Source organism: Sylvia atricapilla, chromosome 4 (assembly GCF_009819655.1).
Source record: "Sylvia atricapilla isolate bSylAtr1 chromosome 4, bSylAtr1.pri, whole genome shotgun sequence".
In the NCBI taxonomy this organism is placed as follows: domain Eukaryota; kingdom Metazoa; phylum Chordata; class Aves; order Passeriformes; family Sylviidae; genus Sylvia; species Sylvia atricapilla.
The window spans coordinates 62,299,961-62,323,305 of NC_089143.1; the positions used below are offsets into that span (position 1 = coordinate 62,299,961).

The 23,345-nt window shown below is 49.1% G+C and overlaps 2 protein-coding genes across 6 annotated transcripts in view; one reads left to right on the forward strand and one right to left on the reverse strand.

Moving 5' to 3' along the window:
- TMEM150C (transmembrane protein 150C) lies at positions 1-20,895 on the forward strand. 4 transcript variants are annotated; one of them, XM_066318130.1, is made up of 9 exons: positions 7,247-7,379; positions 7,770-7,851; positions 10,427-10,511; positions 11,519-11,572; positions 11,690-11,722; positions 11,819-11,886; positions 15,309-15,436; positions 17,710-17,887; positions 18,537-20,895. In XM_066318130.1, the coding sequence occupies exons 3-9, from the start codon at positions 10,432-10,434 to the stop codon at positions 18,743-18,745; spliced, it is 750 nt and encodes a 249-aa protein (XP_066174227.1). In that variant the 5' UTR covers positions 7,247-7,379; positions 7,770-7,851; positions 10,427-10,431; the 3' UTR covers positions 18,746-20,895. The 4 variants fall into 4 exon arrangements, with proteins under 4 accessions (XP_066174225.1, XP_066174228.1, XP_066174227.1 ...); XM_066318129.1 differs by having other exon boundaries at positions 10,430-10,511; XM_066318128.1 differs by lacking the exons at positions 7,247-7,379; positions 7,770-7,851 and adding an exon at positions 1-35 and having other exon boundaries at positions 10,430-10,511.
- The window catches only part of ENOPH1 (enolase-phosphatase 1), an 8,674-nt gene continuing 6,211 nt past the window's right edge, over positions 20,883-23,345 (reverse strand). For both annotated transcript variants that reach the window (XM_066318127.1, XM_066318126.1), the window contains one exon: positions 20,883-22,789. In XM_066318127.1, coding sequence (XP_066174224.1) covers positions 22,650-22,789 — 140 coding nt within the window. In that variant the 3' untranslated portion in view covers positions 20,883-22,649. The remainder of the gene's footprint in view (positions 22,790-23,345) is intronic.

The following is a 23,345-nucleotide window of genomic DNA, read 5'->3' on the forward strand; positions in this document are numbered from 1 at the left end:
CGCCGCCGGAGCGGGAGCCGTCCGCAGGTGCGCAGGTAGGAGCCGCCCGGGAGCCGCGGCCGGCAGCGCAGGCACCCCGTCCCTCCGGCCGGCCGTCCCGTGTCGCTGTCGCCCCGCCCTGTCGCGGATCGTGGCCGCGGTGTCCTGAGCTGCGAGTGGGGCCGTGAGCGCTGTGGGGCCGTGAGGGCAGCGGGACCCCCGCGCTGCCTGCCCTGGAGCGCCCCGGGTCACGGCGGCTGGACACGGGCTCGGTAAGAGGATTAGAGCCGCCTCACCCCGGGCCTGGAGGACCCAGCTGTGGAAGAGCTCTCCCAGGTGATGATTCCGGCGTCCCTCAGCCGTGAATCCCTGTGGGGACTCCATCCCTTCGGCGCTGAGGGAGGTGTGGTGGCAGAGCTCGGCGGGGTCTCTCGGCCAGGTCGCTGCATGGGGCTGTGTGAAGAAGCTCACCTGGGTTGAGGCTGCGGGGTGGCACAGGTCCCGCCTTCCTCACATGCAGGCTGTGTCCGGTTAAATTCCCTGCAGGGAATTCAAGGTGGTCAGCTGTGCTGTGGAGCCCCAGGGAAGGAAGGGCGAGATCCTCTCTCTGAGCGACAGAAAGATGCTGGGTGCTGATGTCCCAGGGTTGCTTGGAATCTCAGTCTTAGCTCTTAGTTAGAGCATCATGCTTGTGCCAGACCTTTCATTCAGAGCCCTTAAGCTATAAAGGTTGCAGAAATTAGAAATTATGAGTTAACCTTTCTGCCTTTTTTTTTTTTTTTTTTTTTTTTTTTTTTTTTTTTTTTTTTTTTTTAAGCAAAGCTACTTGTGAAAGTGACCGTAAGGGTTGTCTGATCACCATTCACACAATCCTCATGCCAGGGCAGTGTACACATGCGTGGTTGATTAGGAATAGCAGCTCAGTATGGAGGAGGGCAGTGTGTGAAAGGTATATCCTGACACTGACTGCCTCTTGTGTCTTGCTCAAACAGATGACAGTGCCTAAAAGAGGGGGACTTGATTCTTGCCCCCTTTCTGCCTTTGGGTAGTGGGATGAAGACGGGGGACTCCTATTTGCTTGACAAATGTCTTGCTCCTGATTTCACTGCTGAACTATTAAAAGCCAAATTGTTTTCTTGTGGTTATCCATGCCCAGCTGTCAGCATTTTCTGAACCTGGAAAACCTTGATTTTCCCCTTTAAGATTCTTTGTGCTGCAGTGTTTGCTTTTCAGATGCAGAGCAGGGATGTGTGCTTGTAAGAACACCAACGTTTTTCTTTCTTTCTTTTCTTTTTTTTTTTTTTGGAAAAAATGTCATGTCCATGGTTTTCTCTCTCCCCCCCAGCCATTTCCAGGCAGCCTGAGATTGCAAAATTGCGGTTTGGCTCAACAGAGAGAGTTTAAGGTCCCAGTCCTGCAATCCAAGCTGAAGCAATGTGCTGTGATCACAGGTTAAGTGGGAGCCAAGAAGCAAAGGAAGGTCTGTGAGAAAAGAGAAAGATGATCCCAGGCAATATATTGGGAAGCATACACTGGGATAGGGAGTGGTGGCAGGTGAGGAGGCTTGGACCAGGACTCTGTAAGTGCACACTCCTCTGTGTCACTGATTTCCAGTGTGACGTCCCAGCGAGCAAGTCACTGGCTTTGTTGTCTAAAATGGGAATAATTGTGGGGTTTTGCTGTCTCAAGGAGACTTGCAAAAGTCTCTCCTTGCCTTAGGTCCCTGCAGGTTGTGGAAGAGGTCACTTGAGGTTCAGGGATGAGGGCAGGATGAAGGTGAAAAAGAAGAAAAACGCATTGGGAACAGGAGGAGAGGGAAGGGCAGAGTGAATGGGAGAAGAGGAAAAGACTGATGAAGCTTCAAAAACCTTGAAAAGTACTGTTAAAACGGCTGTAGGTTACCTCACATGGGATTTGTTGCATATTTTTATGCTGAGGTTGCTGCTGGATGGTCCTGCCTGCTGGGGAGAGGTCTGGGCTGCCTCTCCCATGGGTAACAAAGGGAAGGGAGCAAAAGCCTGGAGGATGTGGGCTGATCTGCTGCAATGGTGGGGAGAGTGTCCAGCATCCTCCCTGCAATTTACTGAGCTGGGACAGGTCCAGGTACTCAGGGAGAGAACTTCTGCTCTTGCTGTATTATTTGCTGCTTCCTGTTAGGAACCACTGGTATTAATAGCGGTGGCTGCCTAAACCAGAAGAGCCAGTGGCCCTTCAGTTTTGGCACCACAGGACCGCAAGGGTGGGTTTTGCCTGGCCAGGACACTGAGGATGGCCACAGCTTTGTCAGAGGGAGCCTGCCCTGTGTGGTCTTGGCTCAGCTGAACGCTCTTAGAGGTGCTTTAATGTGGTCTCCTACAGGAAAGTCTGTGTCTGAAAATATTCCAATAGATTTAAAAAGTAATAGTCCCTCTGGATGTAATGTAGAGGCTGCTCACACAGGCTTGGCCCCGTTGAACAGCTGGAAGCTGTTTCCTGCTCCCCTCTGTCCATTGTGTTTGTTTGGGGGGAAACACTGTATGGCACCTTCCTACTGTAGCTCACCCGAACACCCTACAAACAGTAATTTATAGTTGTAGCAGCTTGAGACACTGGTAAACGAAGGAAATTAATTCCTGCTTATGAGGAATACTGGTAATGAAGTGGTCAACACCACAGAAATGCCCATCTATGATTGCTTACCTCACACTTTGCCTCTCAGGGTAGATGATTTCCACAGGTCTCAACAGAGTCAAAAGACAATCCCTGTGCCAGAGAGGGCCGCTTGAGTGGACTGACAAAAGCCAAGTCATGGGCACTGCACATCCATTCCTTACAGCTCACCCTCTGGCCCATCACCTCACTGCTGCTCTGGGGCTTTGGTGGTTAAGAAGAGGACCTCTTTCTGTGAAGGAGAAGTCCTCAGGCTGAAGAGGCTGGCGAGGGAAAACTGTCCTGACAAACAGCGTGCTCTGCCACAGTCCCTAACAGCTCACAGGCCTTGGGTGTTTTCCCCATGATGAGTTGCATTTACCAAAGGAAATGCTGCTCTCAAGGCAGCGCACGTCTCTCCAAAAGTGTAGAGCTGCAAAGAGCAGGGAAGAAAGGAGCTTATGCTTCCAAAAGGTGAACAGAAGAGGGGTGAAAAGATGAAAGACAGGGTAAGCAGGTGGAGAAGCCCTGCTTACACCCCATGAGAAGCTCTGTAGCTTGAGTGTGTGTTTTCTGTTTGGTGGGGAAAAACAGTGGCAGGGTAGAAAAGGCAGTGGAACCTGGAATTTTTTCTGGCCTTGCAGGACGTCTACTCTCTCATCCATAAACTCCAGGAAAAGGAGACCATATTATCAGGAATAAGGTTCTGCCAAGTCTCTTCCCCTGGGCTTAGTCTGCTTTTGCTTACCTTCAAAGCTATTTCTAAGTCAACACTTGAAGTTTCACCTCCCTGTTAAGTGTTCTTTGCCACACCCAACACTTACACTGTTTTCCTGATAATGGGACAAACCTTTTGGGCAGACTTCTTCCCATTTCAGATGTAATGGGTATCTTGGCTTTGCTTGCTCATGCATGTGTGAAATAATTGAAGACATTTGTGATTTTTGGAACTGAGGACCAGATAAAACCCCTCTCTCAGTTTATTAAGACCCTGTCAGGACCTCTGTACATTATGGGAGGAGAAACACTCCATCTGCTTGTTGATGCATCATTAGATTGTGATCATTAAATCGGGGTGGTTGAGGTGGAGGGCAATCACAGGACAGCCTGTCCACACAGTGCCTCTGACTTCCTGGGCTTTGCCATAACATCAGCCTGTGTTTCTGTATTGCTTGCAGAGCAAAGAGATGGTTTCAGAGACTCTTTCCTCACAGCACAGCTGAAGCAGGGAGAGCTTTGTTGTTTTGTGGGGGGTTCTTTTGGTGTGGATTTTTTTTTTGTTTTGGTTTTTTGTGTGGTTTTTTTTGTTTTGTTTTGTTTTCTTGTTTTGTTTTGGGGAGACAGATATCCCTACTCATTTTCCAGCATTTTCCAGCAACTCTTTAACTCTTTTCTTTGGGGGTTGGCTGGTACTTTGAGGTAAGTGCCCTTCTCACAAGCATCCCAAACCAAAGGATTCTCAAGGGGAAGATATGCCCTTGTGGTCGTGGTGGTGGCGTGAGACTGTGGGTTTGGTTAGTGTTGAGACTCTGCTGGAGATTTCCCTTGTGTCTCAGGAGTCTGGTGTAAGAGCCCCCAGTCTTGAGCACCCAGAGACTTCTCTGTCTGAGCACCCAGAAGCCATTCTGTCAGTCACACTCCCACCGCCCTGGGCTGTCACTGCTGAGACCAAAGCCCTTTCACAGTGGGTGGCTCCATTAAGCTGATGTGTACCTTGCTTGAGTCCCCACACCCCCCACATTTACACAGTCAGACAGGTTTTCCTCACTGGCTGGACCCCAGGATCCCCATAGCAGACTCCCAGAACCCTGGACCCTTTAAGTAATTTAATCGTGGTGCAGTAACACCATAACAGCTTGAATTGATGCCTTCAGGGGGACACCCTGCACTAAAGAATCCCTGGCTTTTTATACCCTCAGTCTATGTGTCCATTCCAATTGTGATATTTAGTCTGGGCCCTTCTCTCTGTGTATTTGGGTTCTGCAGAGTCTCTGGGTGACCAGCCACCCTTGGCTGGGGCCACAGGTCCCCATGCCCTTTGCTAGGGACAGGGTGGATGCCAGGTCATGGCCCCTTGCATGTGGCTCCAGCCACCACCACCACCTGCAGCTCCCACTGCGGCTGCTCACCAAGCTGCTGCTTGGATTCCTCAACACCTGCACTTGGAGAGAGCAACCATGTGCCCTGGGAGGTGGGCAGGGAGGACTCCCTGGGAGCTGGTTGCACCTGCCCTGTGCAGCCCCTGAGTGCTCCTTAAGCACAGTGGGGTTCCTGGGGCACAGAAACACACGGCACCTGCAGAATGCAGTTGTCCTCAAGCTCACCGTGGCTGCTCCTGCCTGGTTTCAGTGCCTGCTGCCCCAGCTCCTGCCTGACCTGGATGTTCCCTTCTGCCTTACCCAGCTCCTTTCTCTGCCTCCTTTCCCTGTTTGCAGGCTGAGGGCCACGACTGCCCAAGCCCTGCTCGTGATATGAGTGGCACCTCATGGAAGTCAACGTGATCTGCCACAGGCTTTTCTGGGTCAAAGCCTGCAGAGCACCCCTGTAGTCCTGTGGTGGCAGATCACACGGATTCTTCTTTCCCAGCACCCAGGAGCGTGGTGTGGAAGCGAGGTGTGCCTGGTTCGTGCAGCGCCAAACGCGAGTCAGGCAGACTCAGGCAGCAGGAGCTGAAAGTCGGCGTCTCTGGCTGTAACACAGCAGCCCAGCCCTGGCTGCTAAAGGGCCTGTAAGTACTGACCCGTGTGTGGCTCAGGGTGAAGGCTGTGGGGCAGCAAGAAGCAGAAAACCAAGGGCGCTTTTAGAACTACAGTGGGGTGTACTGGCCTCAGGACTCAGCAGTGCTGCAGGAATATCCCTGGGTCAGACACTGGTATGAATTGGTCCTTTTCTGCCCCTCTTTTTTTGGTCATTAAAAGTTTTCATTCCTTTCTTGCTCTTGGCCCATCTCTGATAGGTTTTTGCTGGCCGGAGCATTTCATTAGCACACTGAATGCAGTCACAGTGTGTGAAATGAGACAAGAAACTTGTACTGATGTTGCCGTGGGTGAAAACATTGCCTCTCAACGTTGTTGCAGGATTACTGAAGCATCTCTCCTGCTTCCCCTATGCACAGCCCGGAGATGTCTGTACCTTTTCCCATTCCTCTTGTAGAAATGAAATGAAAATGGCATTTCTGCACATCCATGAGATGGTAGGTGGGTACCTGGAGCAAGCAGAACATCCTACCCTGCTGACAGAGGGGATCACTTCTTTTCTTGTTACCCCACCTTTGTGTTATGTATTTACAAGCCTCTGTCACATCTTATCTCTCATTGTGCACTCACACTGGAAACCTTGAGATAAACCTGAAAACGCCCTGTTTTGTTATGTTGGCATTTGTGACTTGTGGGTGGCAGGTTATATAATGTACTGGTTTGTATCCACTCAGTTACACTGATTAGCTATCAAGTGACTGTGGTTATTTTTGCTTTTAAAAGCAACAGAGAGCTATACTGGGCTCCCCCAAAAGACAGAATGTGTTTGTTCCCCTTTGACTGTTGCTGACTGGCAGTAATTCTTTATGACTTGCTCTGTTTTGAACAGCATCTTCCTTCTCTCAGTGCTCCTGGCTTTGTACCTACTCTCTGAGATAACCCAATGGCCTAGTGCTGTGAGATGCAGGAGTGTTGCTCTGGCTTATTATGCATTTCAAGTGCATCTGCATGCTTTAGTCTTAAAAAAGATGTACGACTCTGTTAACGTGGTAATTTTGTCCTTCCTTACATTCATGTTCTCTGGTGAAAGCAACTTCAGGAGGAGCCTGTAACTTTGCTTGGCAGGTGAAGTTAAGATGTCCATATTAAATGAACCTTGAGCAAGCAGCAGTATCTGTTTGGTGAGCTGCCTGCTGTAATTGGAGTGTGTACATTAGAGGAAGGGAAGCTTAATTGGTTGAGGGTGTATAGCGGGGCAATGGTAAAAAAAGCAGAGCAAGCAGCTGACAGTCTAAGCAGATCTAGACATAAAAATGGAACGGGAGATGAGTAAGCTTGCTTTGAGAGGAATTCTCAAGACACACACCGGGGCAGTGCTAATGTGAAACTCCTTTCAGTTCTGCACCCTGACTCATGTTAGCTGGCAGCAGGAGCACACCTCAGCAGGGCTTTTGCAGTGCTGGTGTGAGACTGTGTGTCAAGAGGGACTGGAAGACCACACGTGAGCTTTTGAGAAGGTGGGCTGGGTGATACTGAAAACGTTTTTGTTAGTTTTTGAATCCATTGCACCATGAGGGCTTTCTGTCTCTGAAGGCTTTCCTGTGCAAGCCTTATAGCAATGGAAGACACATGGGTATGGGAAATTACCAACTGCCTCTTGGATGCAGTGGGCTTGTTTGGGAGAACATGGGCTGGCAGAGATTGCTGTTGTTGCCAGCTCAGATTTGGCACCACTGGGCATGGCAGCAATGCAGAACAGAACTGTGGAGAGGAAGTTTGGCTTTATGTCATCCCCGTGGAACAATTAACCATCAAAGAGTTTGTTTCTACATTTCCCATAAAGAGTTTTGGGCATTTTTCCTATCGCTCTTGGCATTTTAGTTTGGTTAAACTGGTGTGGTGCTGCAGGAGAGGCTTATGTTTGGGTTTCTTGTTCTCTTGTGCTGGTCTTAGTGTGCACTGAGGTTTCCCAGCTTGAAGATCCAAACACTGGGGACATCCCCGAGGAGGACAAGGCTAACCCAAAGGCAGCTGCTGAGAATGATGTCTGCTGAACACTAGTGCAAAGCTAGGCAGGTTTGGCACATGTTCAGGGTTTCTCCTTTGGAAGAAGTTGAGATTACATGTAATTTTGCTCCTGGCACCTGAATAACAGAGCAGGGAATAAATGAGAAATGCACGGGAGCTGAGCTGTGTTTTTAAACCATCCTCTGCCCACGTGGGGATGCTGAAACGTATCCAAGCATGTGTGGGCTGTGCCAATGGCCAGCATCAAAAGGTGTTCCTGTTTGGGGCTATGGGGGAAAGGGACCCTTCTTTCCCGCTTTTGGTATTTGATCTCTCAGATGCAGGTGGCTTGCTTTCTTTTTAACTGGCTGAAATTAGGGTTTCTGAACCATGGAGCTGGCTCCCCAACAGGACACTGTGCTCTGCACTGAGCAGTCATTTAATGTGCAGTGATTTCAGATGTCATTGTCTGTCAGTGGCTGATGGAAGGGGACTCTGTGTGGCACAGTGAATATTAAACAGAGGGCTGTTTTCCAAGGAGGTGAGTCTGTAGCTGTGTTGCTCTGACTCTGGGGAGGTTGGGCACTAGTCTTGGCCTTGCTCCATTTTAGAGCTCAGCACAGAATAGTGGTTACCTAGACAGAATTTTTACATTTCCCCACCTCATTCTAGTACGGAGTCCACATCCCTGTGTGCTGCTTCACTGCTCTGTCTGAGGGAAAAGCCCTTGCCACCACCCTCTCTGCACGACAGGCAATGCTGAAATAGCTTGTGAAGGCTGCTTTTTCCATGCTGGGAGGTGGAGGAGCTGCACCAACCCCTTAATGAGGACAGGTGTTAGGCTACTGTTTGCCTTTATTGTGTGAATGAAACTTGTGTACCTTTCCAAAGGCGAAGGGTAAATAATAAGATGTGCCATCCCCTGACATGAAAGAATTGTGTTGCCTTGGCTCAGTCCAGCCACCACCAGAGAGAAAGAGGAGGGTCGAGCACAGCAGCAGTGACCTTGCAGAGCAGACAAGGGCCGGAACAGGAGGTGATGTTACCTGCCTACTGCCTTCAGCCAAGGCAGGAGGGGGAATTTGGCCACGGTTGTGTTTGTGGGGCGCTGGCACTTGGGCTCCGTGCTGCCAGAGGCTGGCAGGGACACGGCCCTGGGGCAGGAGGGCAGCTGCCACCTGGAAGTGGTCCTTGGGATTGCTGTCACGGGTCTCCCAGTACCACAGCACCGTCCAACACCAGCTAAGGAATCCTGCTGCAGTGCTGCTGAGCAGCAGGAGGAAAAGGCAAGGGCAGCACTTCTTGGAATAGCTGCAAGCATGATAGCGGGAGCTGTGCGGGTTACAGAGATGTGACATGTTGTGTCTCCTGTGCTGGAGGAGAGCAGTAGAAGTGAGATGGGAAATCTAGTCCCCCTCGTTGATAATCTCTTCTGATCTGTTCACTGTGCTAAAGATCTGTATGCACACTGGAGCTGCCTGCCTTTTAAATCAGCATACTTAATACTTGCATCATTTCATGCTCCTTGTCTGCAGTTCTCTCTGCTCCCAGGTCAGAGAAGAGACCTTATGTGGCTGCTTTTCTGTCTTTTAAGGTTTGGAATTCAGCTTTACTCCATGCTGTCTGTACAAACATCACCAGATAGTGGCCTCATGGCTTTGGTCAAGTGTGGTGTGGCTCTGGGCACTGCCAGGGTGCTGTTTTGTACCCCTGCTAGGCCATTTGCAGGGTAAACAGGATAGCTGACCTGCAGAGGTGAGAGTGCCATGCCTTTTACAGGGTGTGGGGAGCCTCAGTCAAGCTCTTCAGCCCCTGTCTGGGTGAGGCAGGGCAGGAATTAGTGTCTGGGCCCTGAGCAGTCCAGCCAGCCTGGGGAGCAGTGAGCTGGGGGCTGCTGTGACATGGTGAGGGTGCTGGCCCTCTTCTGGGTCTTCACAGCAGGGAGCAGGCTCTGGCTCTGTGGATACAGGAAGGCCGGGGGGCTGAGAGGAGCAGGATGGCAACGTGGGTACTTTCTTCTCTGGGGCAAAGGGAAGGATCACGGCTTTAAGGATGTGGACGAGTTAACTGAGCTGCAAATGCAAGCAGGCTCGAGTGAGAGGCTGTCCTCTCTAGGCTGTCCTGGCACCCCAGGGTGGCTCACTGGCCATGTGGATGCTGGTGGCCCCAGGGAATGCCTGCCCTGCAGCAGGGAGCGGGGCAGAGCACAGGGTGCTGCTGCCCTGGTGACAGTAAAGCAGGCGCTGGGGCTGTGAGCCTGGCGGTGTTCCCCTCCCTTTGTGTCTCTGGCTGTGCTGGTGCCTGGAGGAACATTCATGGAGGAGGACGGAGCATGAGAAAGCACTTGATCCATTATCAGAGGACTGACATGGAACCGTAGGACTGTGTGTCCACAGCACAGCAGCGTTTCTGAATGGCACACATGACAGGAGCAGCCCTGATTCCAGATGCTCCTCCAGCACGATCTTGCCTGGAGGACAAACACTTTCTTGGGGGGCGGCATCCTCAGGCCCCACGCAGGGTGTCACAGGACCTTCATGCCCAGAGCTGTTCCTGTTTGCAGCGCCTCATCCCGGCCCCTGACCGCGCCAGGAGCCGCCGCTGGAGCTCTCCTCTGCTCCAGGGGTGGCCACACGCTGTTTTTAGCTGCCTGCTGCGGCCAGGATGGGAGCTGGCCGTGTGCTCTGTGGGGATGGAGACAGCACGGGCATCCCTGTCTCTCCGTGCTGAGCAGCGTGTGTGGAATTGGTAATGATGCTGGGTAGGATCGAGGCTGCCTTGCCTCTGATCAGAATCAGAGTAGGGAATCACAGCTGCAGGTCCAGTGCAGGTCATCTTGTGCTAAATCCTGAAGGGGAGTTACTTTGAAAACCACTCAGATTCTGTAGGTGTGGTTGAAAAGTCTACCAGTGCTTTGGTAGTTACAAACTGTGTGGAGGATGCTGCCTGTGTGCAGCAGCTTAACCCCTTGTGCCACTGGGGACAGAGGGAAGTCTGCAGTGGCCATGAGGAGCTTGGTACCTTGGCACCTGCTGTCGGGATGCCTTTCTTGGTCTCAGAAGAGGGGGGATGAGGAGGGTGGCTGCCTCTGTTTTTACTTTGTTCTTTGTTTCTAGCAGGTATGGATGGGAAGAAATGCAGCGTGTGGATGTTTTTACCTCTTGTCTTTACCCTGTTTACATCGGCTGGATTATGGATAGTGTAAGTTATCTCCTGCTGGTTATTTGGGGGGCTGCTCCTCATTAAGGAGAGTCTTTTGGGGATGCTCTGCCCTTCAGCTCTGTGGGGCTGGGAAGGCACATGATAGGGGCAGGGGCCAGTCTGTGCCACTTCATGGCTTGAAGTATCACATTTTTATCCCTGAGTTTCTGTGCTCCCCAGGCCAAGTTGCTGACCTCGCCTTTATTCTGGTATGTGTTACTGGGAGCTGGCTAAGAAGAGACAGCCAAAACTGAAAAAATTTCCTTTAATCACATTTTCTTTGAATGACTCAGCAGAGCTCTTGGAGAAACACTTAGACCCTGCTTTGGGGTAGAAATTCAAAATCTGCAGCATCCAGCACCGCACTGAAAACCTGCCAGCAGCTTCATGCTGACACCTCACTTTCTCCCTAATGCTTCTTGCCAAAATGCACACAAGACATGCACTTCCCTGAGGTGGACTCTCTCCAAGCGTGCAGGCAGATGACTGCAGCATGAATTTGGGAGTGATAAATGTGTGATCAGCAGCTGTGCTCAGGTTGAGAAGCAGTTATCTTGCAGGATGTGGCCTATGGATGCTGTTTTTCAGCAGCAAGGGGCAGCTCAAGCCTTTTGTCTGACCTCTATTCCTTGTTGTTTTTCTTGTCCCATCCCCTCTCTGTTAAAACAGCTTCTATGGATGGAGTACCATACTAAACCAGATGAATCAAAATGACTCAAACTAAAAATGAAAGCATTCCCCTGCTGGTTAATTTTAAGGCAGCTCAGTTCAGTGACCCTGTTTGTCTACTCAGTCGTGCAAACAAGATGCAGCACAAAGGAAGGCACATGGACTAAAAAATAAACAAAACTGCCTGCTTGAGCAGAGAGAAAGATACAGGCTCCTCCAGCAGATCCTGCCAGTGGGCTTTGAAGCACTTAATGTGTTGTTTGAGTGATATTGAGAATGGAAGCTAGGATGAGGTTTTACACTATTTCTTTTTTTTTTTTTTTCCTTTTTCTTGACAGGTACTTTATAGCAGTGGAAGATAACAAAATTCTCCCACTAAGTGTACCAGATAGGTAAGAGCTGTTTGTGGGGTTTATATTCAATCACTTGTTTCTTTGAAATAATGAAACAATTACAGCAAAATGAGAAAGAACATCTTGAATCTTTATTCCTGTGCCTGTATCTTTTAGGAAACCTGGTCCCAAAAGACCGCCTTATATAAGGTAAATATTTTCTTCCAAGTACTGCTCTGGTTAATAGCTGCTGTTTATGTGTCTTTGCCATCCTAGAGTTACAATGATATACTTTATATTTTCAAGTATTGCAGGTGATGCACCTCCTGCAAGCTGTGTGTTTAGTCAAGTCATGAACATGGCAGCATTTCTAGGTAGGAACCACAACTGGAGTTTCTTTCTTTCTGTTTAAGAGTCACTGCAACATAAGTAATATCCTGTACATACTCTTCTCGAATGTGATGATGTGAAGCCTTTTGAACTGTACATTTCATTGCTGATTCTTCCCGTTGCAAAGAAGGAGGCATAACAGGGGAAATACAACCTCCAGACTGCAAATGTGTCATGGGAGGTGTGATGGTAGGTGACTGTATTGGCCTTGGTGATCATGACATGGTTGAGTTTAGAACCTTTGCTGCAATGAGAAAAAATAAATTTAGGGAATCAAAGCAGAATTGATTCCCTAAATTTCAAGAAAGCTAACTTTAGGCTCTTCAGGGAGGTACTTAGCAGAATACCTCAGGAATTTGCCTTTGAGAGCTTAGGTGTCTGTAAGTGCTGGTCAGTCTTTAAGAAGCACAGGAGCAGGCAATCCAGGTGTGTGGGATTGTGCTCAAAGAATAGGGCAGAAGACCAGCTTGGCTTAAGAGGAAAGTGCTATTATATGGTCTCTGGAAGGGAGGTTAGGCTTTAGAGGAAGATTGCAGAGCTGTGGCTTGTATATGCAGGGAGAAGACAAGAAAGTCCAAAGCTCAATTTGGTTTAAAGCTGGCCAGAGCTGTTTCAGACAACAAGAAGAGTGTTTTTAAGTATGCCAGTGGCAAAAGGAGGCCTAAAGAAAATGTTGGACAGATCCTTGTTAAAGGCTGTAACCTGACTAATAGTGAAGAAGAAGAGGTGGAGGCATTCAATGTCTTTTCTGCCTCAGTCTTTATATTAAAGTGCTGATAGACCTTGGGCTATCCGGCCCTCTGAGTTGAAGGACTACAATTGTAGGAGCAGTGACAGTCCATTTGTGAGCACTGGAATTGCCCAGGACCAGATGTATCAGCTGAATGGTCACAAGTCCTTGGTCCTGGATGGGATTCATGCCAGAATACTAAAGGAGGTAGTGGATGTTAGGGCAGGACTCCTCTCTATCATCTACCAAACAATGTCTTGGCATTCTGGGGAGGGCCTTACTGACTGGCAGCCAGCCAGGGCTATCCTAATCTATAAGAAGGGCATGAAGAAACACCCAGAGACCTACAGACCTGTTGGTGTAACCTCAGTTCCTGGAAAAATTATGGACAAGATGATATGGACACATTTAAAGAATAATGCAATCACCAGGCACAGTCAGCATAGGATCACAAGAAGAAAGTCCTTTGTGATCAAATTCAATATCCTTCCATGATAAGGCCACACACTTGGTGGATGAAGGGAAGGTGTTGGATGTAGCTTTTCTGGCTTTTAATGAGACTTTGGACACTGTCCCTCAGAGCAGCCTTCTGGAGAGGTTGTTCACCTGTGAGATCAGCAGTTTCACAGTGCACTGGGTGCAGAGCTGGCTGAAGGGCAGGGCTCACAGGGCAGGAGAGAAGCTACATCTGGCTGCCATCCAGCCACCAGTGGTGTCCCTCAGGGCTGAGTTCTAGGGCCAGTTCTGTTCAATATTTTTATCAATGATCTGAGTGAATGACATGAAGGCACCATTAACAAGTTTGATGCCAAACTGAGAGGTGCTGTTGACTCTCCTGAGAAACCAGGTGCCTTCCAGAGGGATCTAGATAGCTGGAACGTTGGGCAGTGATTCATGGGATAAAATTAAAGCAGTCTGAATGCTGTATCCTGCACCTGGGATGGAGTAACACTGGACCCAAGTATAAATGGGAAGAAGGTGTGGAAAGGAAGGTGTGGATCTCTTCCTCCTCAGATCTAGTGACAGGACACATGGGAATGATTCAAAGCTGCTCCAGGAGGAGTTCAGACTGAACATTAGGAAGCGTTTCTTTACTGGGAGTGGTCAAACACTGGAATAGGATTCCTAGTGAGATGGTTCATGCCCCAAGCCTGTCACTGTTAAAGAAACATCTGGACAATGCCTTTAATAGCATGCTTTAACTTTTGATCAGCTCTGAATTGGTTCAGGCAGCTGAATTTGATGATTGTTGTAGACCCCTTCCAACAGAAAAAGTCTGTTCTGTTCTAATCTCTGCTTTGTGGATAAAGTCAATCTTTCCTCTACTGTATTTGTGTACTTCTGAGAGCTGCTTTAAGCTTGTATCTCTGACCACCTTGGTTATGTCAAAGCTAAAGGAGAGGAAAGCTACAGAAACATGGTAGAAATGTGGGAATTACTGAAATTGAAAATACCATTGTTTTGCAGGGAATGCTTTTAATCCCCTTTTGTCGTTCCCATCAGGTTTTAGGAAAAGATCACATAATTTCAGGAGTCTGTATTGTAGAAATAGAAATTAAAAAAATCTTGTATGTGAGCTTGAGTAGTCACAGGTGGCTGTCCCAGACAATTGCCTGGGGGTGAAAAATAGAAATCCTCTTTTTGGGTAGGAACAAAGTTCTCATTTCTAGGAGTTTGGAGTGGATTGATTCACTAGAGCAATTGTGAGAGAGTAAATTCAAATATCTTTTGCAGTTTGGGTGAAAGTAGGTATTTTTCACTTACAGTGCCCTTATTTTCCTAAACCATTTCTTTGATATTATACTGGGGATTTTGTGGAAAATGCAGATCTAATTTGCCAAGGCAAACTATTTACAACAATATGAGCTGCATGGTATCAATTTGAGCATGAGCCTAAGAAGGTGTTTGACAGCAAGCAAATTTCCTTGTTCAACTAAATTGATTTTTAGTGGTCTGACTTGAATTGCATCTGAAGGCCAACTGATTGCCTGGCTTTCTGTGTTGTTCCATGCACCATTCACTAGGGAGGGCAAGAATACACAATTTGAGTATTTTCTGGGGTTATGCTATGTCATATGATGTATGATAGATCTGTCATGTATCATACACCATAGTGCTTGGGGGAATTGTTAGCTTGGAAGGAACATTATTCCCTTCTTCATGGGAAATTAGTGCAACATTTTGGCTTATGTTTGTGGCAACAGAACTTGTTCCAGAGGAGATGAAGAGGCAGTGGGCATTATGGCAAGCCCTGCAGAGATATGTATGTGCCATTCATACGCTTTTTAATACAAGTGGGGTTTGACATTCCTCCTCCAGGAGAGCTCAGGATTTGTGGGTGGAGTGAAGCAATGCAAGTCCAGGTGCCACTTAGTGAATGCATGATGTGCATGTGATAGGAGCTTCACAGGCAAGCAGTAAGGTGTCCTTTCCCCCAGAAAATTTGCAGACAAAGCATAATGAGAAAAGGAAGCCTGGAGCTTGCTGTAGCTGGATCCCAAGAGAAATGCTTCCTATGCTTAGTCTTGTCCCTGATTGCGTGGGAGGGGGTCGTGCAGAAGCACAAAGCTTGCTGACGTGCAGGTGTGAAGAGGAGGAGGCTGTGAGCCCCCAGGCAGGCGTGTGCTGCAGCAGGTTCTGCCCACTGACGCCCCTTGCCTTGTGTTTCCTTCCCAGCGCTTGTGGTGGCTGTCCTGCGCTTCATCCAGCTGAAGCCAAAGGTGCTCACCCCCTGGCTGAACATCAGCGGCCTGGTGGCACTGTGCTTGGCCTCTTTTGGGATGACCCTGCTCGGCAACTTCCAGGTACTGCTCTGCGGGCTGCCAATGCTCTGTCTGTGACGTGAGATCCCCGCTTTCCTGGTGGCTCTGCTTGGGTCTCTGAGTGACTTGTGATGGGAAAAGCCTGTGCCCCAGCCCTCCCTTTACCTGCCACTCCCTCTGTCTGCCACTTGTGTGCCGAGATGAAGGGCCACAATCGCTTTTCTCCAGCAGGGTTTGCCCCTGCCTGCTCAGACCTGACCTGCTGAGAGCCTCCTGAATCTCTTGAGCCCTGGGAGCTGGCACAGATGGCCCTGGGTGAAAGGGTTGAGCGGGAGGTGTGCAGACACATCTGTGCAAACAGATGTACAAATGCCCATGCAAATTTAGACAGCTCTGTGTCCTTCTTTTAAAACATATGTTGCTTTAAATCCACCTCCTGCCGATCCTCAGACCTGCCAGGACAGGGACACAGCAGAGGAGGGCCAGGACTTCTCTGGATGTGATGGGTGTTTGTCCTATTCTCCCTCAGTCCTGCAGGGTTGTAGGAACAAACATCTGGCACATCTGTCGGGAAGAGTGTTCCCTGTGATCATGATTGTATCTGTCAGGGCTGCAGTGAAAATCAAGGTGTTTGAGTCAGTGGGGCTTGGGTTTGACTCTGAGGCTCTGCCTCTCACTGGGGTGCAAGTAATGACCCCCAAAAATGGCAGGAGCTGAGAAAGGTCAGTGCAGGCTGGCTGCTTCCCTGGCTTTGCATGACAGGGAGCTAGTACAGAAATGATACTTGTTTCCTGAAGGGTGAGGAGGACCTCTTTGGATTGTACAGTCTTTGGAAGAACTTGGTGTCCTTTACAGTTGACTTTTTATTTTTCTTTTTGGATGAGGTGTGAGATAATTTGACATTTATGGACTCCACAGCACAAGCCCAAACCCCAGGGTCTTGTTTTTTTCACAAGAGCTTCCCAGCTAGGAATTATGAAGCCTTTGTAACAGCTTTGTCTACCTTTGAGAAGAGTATTTCTAGTACAGGGCAGGCACTAGGAAACTGTTTAGTGCTCTCCTTCCTTTTTTCACTCTTCAAATGATTATATTTTAACAGTAGATGCTCTGAATCATGTCTGGCTATAAATTCTGATTGTTCTCTGATATCTGATTCTAGCTATCCTTTCCTTGTTAGTTATCTGTATCCTTTCTTAGATCTTCTGGTAAACATGAAAACCTGCAGTAATGAGACCTTAGTCTATGCCTCTCCCTGCCTGACTCCTGTGCTGAATGTAGCATTAAATAATATTTCTGGAAAATTATACTTTGGGTGTTTTAGAGTGGCAGTGTAGCTGTGAGTCCCTTGCAGTGCTGACTATCTTGGGGGAGGCAGCTCAATCCCATTTTTGCCTGAATGATTATTTGGACCTACCCTTGAAAGAAATTCAAGGTAGAGAGGAGGGGAGATACCAGTGGAGGCACAGCAACTAGACTGATGTCCAGTAGATTGTGTCTTATTTGATGGGCATTTGTTAAATCGTCAAACAGGAATTAAGGCTGCAGGGAGAAGTTACAGACTGGTGGTTTCTTTTCTAGAAAAGCCTCAGAGGCAGAGGGAAAACAGAAATTGTCTGGCTTAAGTCCATCCTGGACTTTTTGAATGGATTTGCGCTTCAAGGGATGTTTTTGCAGATTCTTGCTAGTTGAACCTGGCTGTCATTTTGCCTTGCAGTGCTGCACAGTCACTGAGCCCTGTGAGACAGGGCAGCCCAAGGAACAGGGAAGCACTGTCACTCCAGAGAGGGGTTGGGTTCTGACTCCAGTGGTTGAGGACAGGCAGAAGAGGAAATTTGGTGGGAGAAACTTGCCAAACCGGGAGATTGTTTTGGCTTGTGCTAGCTCAAGGAGGTATAAAGGCTCTGCTCCCTGCAGCTGGCACTGAGGGTGCACAATTTGCATCCATTGCAGGGAGCTGTATAAGATCCATAGTGGGTTGTCCTTGCCTGCCCTGGCCATCACTTGGAGCCAATGAAGATTTTATTTCTGAGCTCTGCATTTGTGAGTTGTGTCAGGGAGCTGTGGAGACAGTCCCCAGGCAACTGCATTTTCCACGGTGCTCTTGGGCTTTGGGCAGAAGATCTGCTTGACTGTGACAGCTGTCAACTCACCTTGGTTGTGTTACACCTTACACCTCTGCCAGAAGAAATGATACAGCCTCTCTGTCTCCCACCCCAGTGATCCCCACTCTCCCCTACCCCACCTCAGCCGCAATCCAGTTAGCTGTCAGATAATTCCTCTTGTGTCCAGGCAGTCACTGTTGTGTTTGTTCCCAGCTTTCCAATGATGAGGAGATCCACAACGTGGGCACGTCGCTGACCTTTGGCTTTGGGACCTTGGCGTGCTGGATCCAGTCTGCCCTTACCCTTAAGATCAACCTGAAGAATGAGGGGCGGAAAGCTGGGATTCCACGAGTGGCTCTCTCAGCCAGCATCACCCTCTGTGTGGTGCTCTGTATCCTTTTGTCTTGCTCCCCGGGAAGCCAGGTGTCGTGTATGTTCTGCAGCAGCTCTTCCCACACCTGTCCCAGGATCTCAAAGCATTTTGGAATGCTACTCAGTCTGTCTTCAAGGCACAATCCTCTTTCAGTGCCATACTGTGTAGAGTGATGCTTCCAGATTTCACAGAAAGGGACAGTTTTGCAGGTGATCTAAATAGAAGGAAATATTTCACAATGTGGGTTGAAAGGTGTTCCCATTGCATGTGGTGGGTGCAGTGATCTGATCCAGTTCCCACTGGGAAACTCCTGGCAAGTAGGGGCTCACAGCCAGGTCCCCTCTTGCTGGCTCTGTCCCTGGCTAGCTGGATGCTCAAGCAAATCACTGACTTCTCTGCACCCAAGTCTTCTGTTCTGTAAATGTTTATCATCCTGGTCTGGAATCAGGGAGCCCTGGTCCCTACAGAAGAGCTGCTGTGCTCCATGGGCATCATTGGACACCTGGCATCCCTTTCATCTCTAGCATCATGTTCACACTGTCCTCATGATGACTAGATGGGTTGACTTATCCAGTCAGGTGACTTTGTTCAGATTTTTTTCCCTGTTGGCTTTCGAACTGGTTGGTGTCTCTGCTCCCACTTGTCCTCCTTGACTTTCCTCTTCCAGATTTCATCCTTATGGCCCAGGGCATTCACATGTATGCTTCCAGGATCCAGTGGGGCCTAGTGATGTGCTTCCTGTGCTACTTTGGCACCTTTGCAGTGGAGTTCAGGCATTACAGATTTGAGATAATTTGTTCTGAGTACCAGGAAAACTTCCTGAGCTTTTCCGAAAGCTTGTCAGAAGCCTCCGAGTACCAGACAGATCAGGTGTAGCCTGTCCTCTGGCAGGGGGGAGGGGGGCAGGTGTGGTCCCATGGGTGAAACATGACCTCATTTACACTTTTTTTATGAGTTTCTTTTCATGTGCAATCACGATGGTCTTGCCAAAGGGCTCTGAGGGTGGCTGTCTCACTAAGAGCCAAACAGCCGGAGGTGTCTGCTGGAAGAGGAGTGGATCCATCTCAGCGGCAGCGTGAGAGAGCACAAGCTGCTTAGTTGGTGCCACCAGGGACTCTTTCTGAGCGGCTCTGTCGCACTCCTGTCGTTCAAAACGTGCAGCAGCCTGTTCTTGTGCCATCCCTCTGAGACCAGTCCTGCTCAGCCCACCCCGCAGAGAGGTGAAGGAAGCAGACCTCTTCAAACAGCAAGAGTCTCCAGGAGTCACAGGTTCCCGAGTCACCAGACTGTCTTCCATGTGTTTCTCAGGTTGTTTGCTTGGCTGCCGACCGGGGGAACTTGGTAGGGTGAGCAAGAGCAGCTGTTTCTTCAGAACCTGGAATCAGATACGGAGGAGCCCAATGGACTGGCTTTTATGGCAAGCAGGCAGGCATTTCTTCCAGCCTGGCAAGCAGCCGACGGTAAATCTGGGTTTGGAAGGAGCTGTGCTGTGATCAGGAAGTGAGACTTAGCTGCTGCTGCCTTGGAGCCAGGCAGATCATCCCCAGGCCAGAGGGGTGACACAGTGGGGTGCTGTGCTTGGCTCCCTGGTGGGGACTGGTGGGAGAGAGGTGCTGAATTGAGATGAGAATGTCTGTGTGCTCTGAAGACGACCCACAAAAGGCTGCTTTTTCCGTGTGTAGTGCTTCCACCACACATTCTGTATAGTATTTCAAAAGCTTTTTTTATTTTTTTATTTTTTTAAATGTTGACTGAGGGGGAAAACATTGTGTTAGAGACACCAGGCTCATCTCCCACGAGAAGAGTACCAGTGGTTCTGGGCACAGGGTTTGGTTTTGATCCTTGTGCAAGCCAGACCAGATGTGCTGGTTTGGGCTCTGGGCCCCTCAGGGTGGCCAGTTGTCCTGAGTGGAACCTGCCAGAGGTTTAAATGGGCTTCCAAGGTGCCAGGAGGGAGTTCTGCCCCAGAGGCTGGGTGATCTGTCTGAGGGCTGGAGGTGTGAGAAGGGAACAGCAAAACCAGAAGGGTTTCTCCTTCCCTAAAGCGAGGTTTTCAAACAGTTCTCTTTTCAGAGGAGCTCAAAGCCCATTTGAAAACCCGATTTTGGGAAGGCTGCTGTATTGGCTGGGCAGGGGAGTGATGGGAGTTGCTCCTCATGAGCATGGCTCCCATTTTCCTCCAGAAATCAGGCTCAGCTTAGGTTTACATCTTGTCTGAGCTGCAGGGAAACAAGCAGAAATTAAAATGGTAGAAAAAGGGGAACTTGAAGGGGAACTTGTACTCCTCTGTGGCATTTCTGACAGAGGGAAAAGGCAAAAGGGCATTCAGTCTTCTGCAAAAGTCAGAGGCCGCTCCTGAGAGGAGAAACAGTTGAGACAAACTGTGTGTTAAGTAGAAAGCTTTCAGCCGGCCCTTTATTTTCTCTGCACCAAAACTTGTTCTCAGGCAGCTGTTACAAATCCAGAGCATTTTTGGCCAGCAGAGGGTTGCTGTGGATTGCTGAAGACTTCCTCCTTGCAGCAGTGTCATTTAGTGGAAAGCTTTCCTGGAAGGATGTGCTGAGGGTGGCCAAGGACACAGCAGTGTGATGTGCCAGCTCCCTAGAGAGACTCATCCAGGGAGCTGCTCCTGGACAAGGACAGGAGGGGACAGTCTGGAGAACATGCAGGTGGGGAATTCTCTTGCACTGGCACACACTCAATCCATATGGAGCACTAAATAGCAATTTGTTGTAAGGGTGTTTTACTGTAAATAGTCCACTGTGACTTTTTCCCCCTAATTAATTAATACTTTCAGTTTATTATTTTAGCTTTTGTAATTTTATTGAAGGAAAAAAAAAAAAGAAAATGTGGGGTTTTTTTCCTTTTGCTCCTTTTCCTATATGCAATCCAAACTGAACTTCAGGTTTTTAGTGATAATTCTGTACATTTCTTATAGTATTTCTAACAGCACATTTCAGTACAACTGAATGACAACTGATATACACTAAAACATGACCACTAAATAAAGTGCTTTTATGGAGAAAGTGAGCTTTATTTTTTGTCCCTACCCCAAGCATAGCTTTCTGATGGCGAAGGCAAAACAAAAGGTGAGTATTTATTTACAGTGTAGTGATTAACATTATCACTTATGGAAGCCAGGGACCATTCAGCCATGCAGATGCACTTATTGTAACAGCACTAATTGGCAGGCTCTTTCTAGGGGCAGGATCACACCCATGGCCCAGCCCAGAAAGGCATCTGGACTAGTTGCCCCACAGCCTGACCTGCTACTAGTAAATTTTTAGAAGGGCCATGCTGGCACAATGTGGTTTCCTCCCCAAGTGCCTTTCTCTTGTTCTTTACCCATCAGCCTCCCTCAGCAGGGACAGCTGTGGGTGTAGATCAGAGCTCAGGCAGGCAGCATGCAGATATTATATTCTGGCTGGCTGTGAGGGCAAGACACCCATGCATGAAGTGCCAGCAGCAGGGAATGGGGGAATGGGGATTTCAGACAGGAGTTTCAGACTGCCTCTGACTCCACTACTACCAGGTATAACCTCCTTGTGGCTCTCACTCTTGCACTGAGCCACAACTGAAATCCTAAAATGGTTGGGGAGGTAGTACAGCTTCCTTGGCCTTAAAGAAAGGACTGTGGAAGGTGAAAGCAGGAACACAGTGTTCACAGGTTTAGAAATAAAATTTAAAATTTGCCTTTTAGGTGCTGGGATCACTGGTGCTAAGACAGGAAGGCTAAATGCTGTGATGGAGTGAACACAATGAAAGCAAAGTTGTGTTTTTATTTACTACATTAGGGAAAGCTCCATGACCATCTGATCTACACTGGCACAATTTAGGTAAGGTGAAAGGGTCAGGGGTTCAATTCTCATCAAATGCAGCAGGATGTCTGCCCTCAGGAGCAGTTTGGCAAGGTTTGCTCACAGCTGACCAGTGCAGTGAACATGTCACTGGGTGATGTTGGCTGGAGGAGGAGCTCCATGGGTCAGTGCTGAGATTATTTCAGAAATGTTGTCAGGCTGACTTTGGGGTTCAGCCAGTTGTATCCCATAGCCCAGCACCATGATGCAGCAGTGAAGTGTGTCCAGAATTTAATTTTTAAAGCTGTATTTATACTCCATTTCATTCTGGGTAGGCTGGCTGTGGATCTCTAAGCAGCTTCCAAATGCAAGTTGTACTGTTTTGTACCTAGAGCTGCTGCAGACACAGCCAAGAAATACACTGTTCCTTGTCTAAAGAGCCTGCCTGCAGCAAGGGCTGGTTTTTTTCTGTGGCAGCCCAAACCTACTGTATTATAGCCCACAACTGGCATTTTCCTTTAGGAATCCTAACAGATTTTTGACTTAGCCACAAATCCTGTCTGCAGGGAGAAGCTCACATGTCCCCCCGTGGTCCCCAGCGCTCCCTCTGGGACAAGGGGACATAAACCTTGTTTGCAAACTGCTTCTAAAAATGACAGAGCTCACGGTGGGGCATCTCAGCACCAGATTTCAGCGGGTGAGTCTGAAGGAAGCATTCCCTTAGCTAACTGCTAGCCAGGAAAGGGGAGGAAGAGCAGGGCACATGGGTGCTTGCTCCCTGCCCTGTTCCCAGCTCCAGCTGGCAGCAGGCTCTGTCCTGCTGCACAAGGGACCCCGCACCATACTCTCCATCCATACCTGCCTGCACAAGGCCCAAGACATAATGTGGATTTGGTCTGAAATTCTGATTATGGACAAAATTACCTAACATTTCACACGGACGATTAGGTGAAGCACAGTCTTTTGTGCGTGCACTGCGTTCCCTAAGCAGAGGAAGGCAAGAAAAGTTCGGTGAAGGACGAGATGAGGCTGTAATAGGATTTCTCATCGTCCGTCAGTCCTGCGTTGCCCGGTCTGATCACCACAGCCACGTGAGTGTCCGCCTCCTCGGCCGCATTGGCTTCTGAAACACAGCAGGGAGAGTGGAGGTGAGAGCTCTTCACATCAGGGCCTTGAGGATGCCCCAAAACGCTCGAGTGCTTTTAAAGGCTGAGACTGAGCAAGCAGCGTTTGCACGTGGCGGGGCTCTGGAGGAACCAGCTCCTGGCAGAGCTGCTGTGGATGGCTGTAGCTGCAGGAATGGACAGGAGCTGGCTGCCTCACCATCCCCTCCCCTCTGCCAGCTGATGGCTGTCCAAGGCACCTTGCAGGCAGCACGCACCATCCATCAGCTCCAGTCCTGCTCCATCAGCTCGATTCCTGGCCTGAGGCTGTGGTCAGCCTGTGGCATTTGTGAGTCAAACGCCCCCTCCCCCAGTCACTTCTCACAAGCTTCTTTTTGCTCCCTGACCATGAAAGGCCCCTGGAAGATGATCCAGGGCAAAGGAGGTAACTACAAGCTCCCACCAGCTCTGCTGCCAAGGCTGGGGAGGAGGTAAGGACTAACTCCAGGAACTGAGCTGGCTTTTACTGAGACCCAGTGCCATTTCTGCCAGAAAGATGATTCCAGCAAAAGCAGG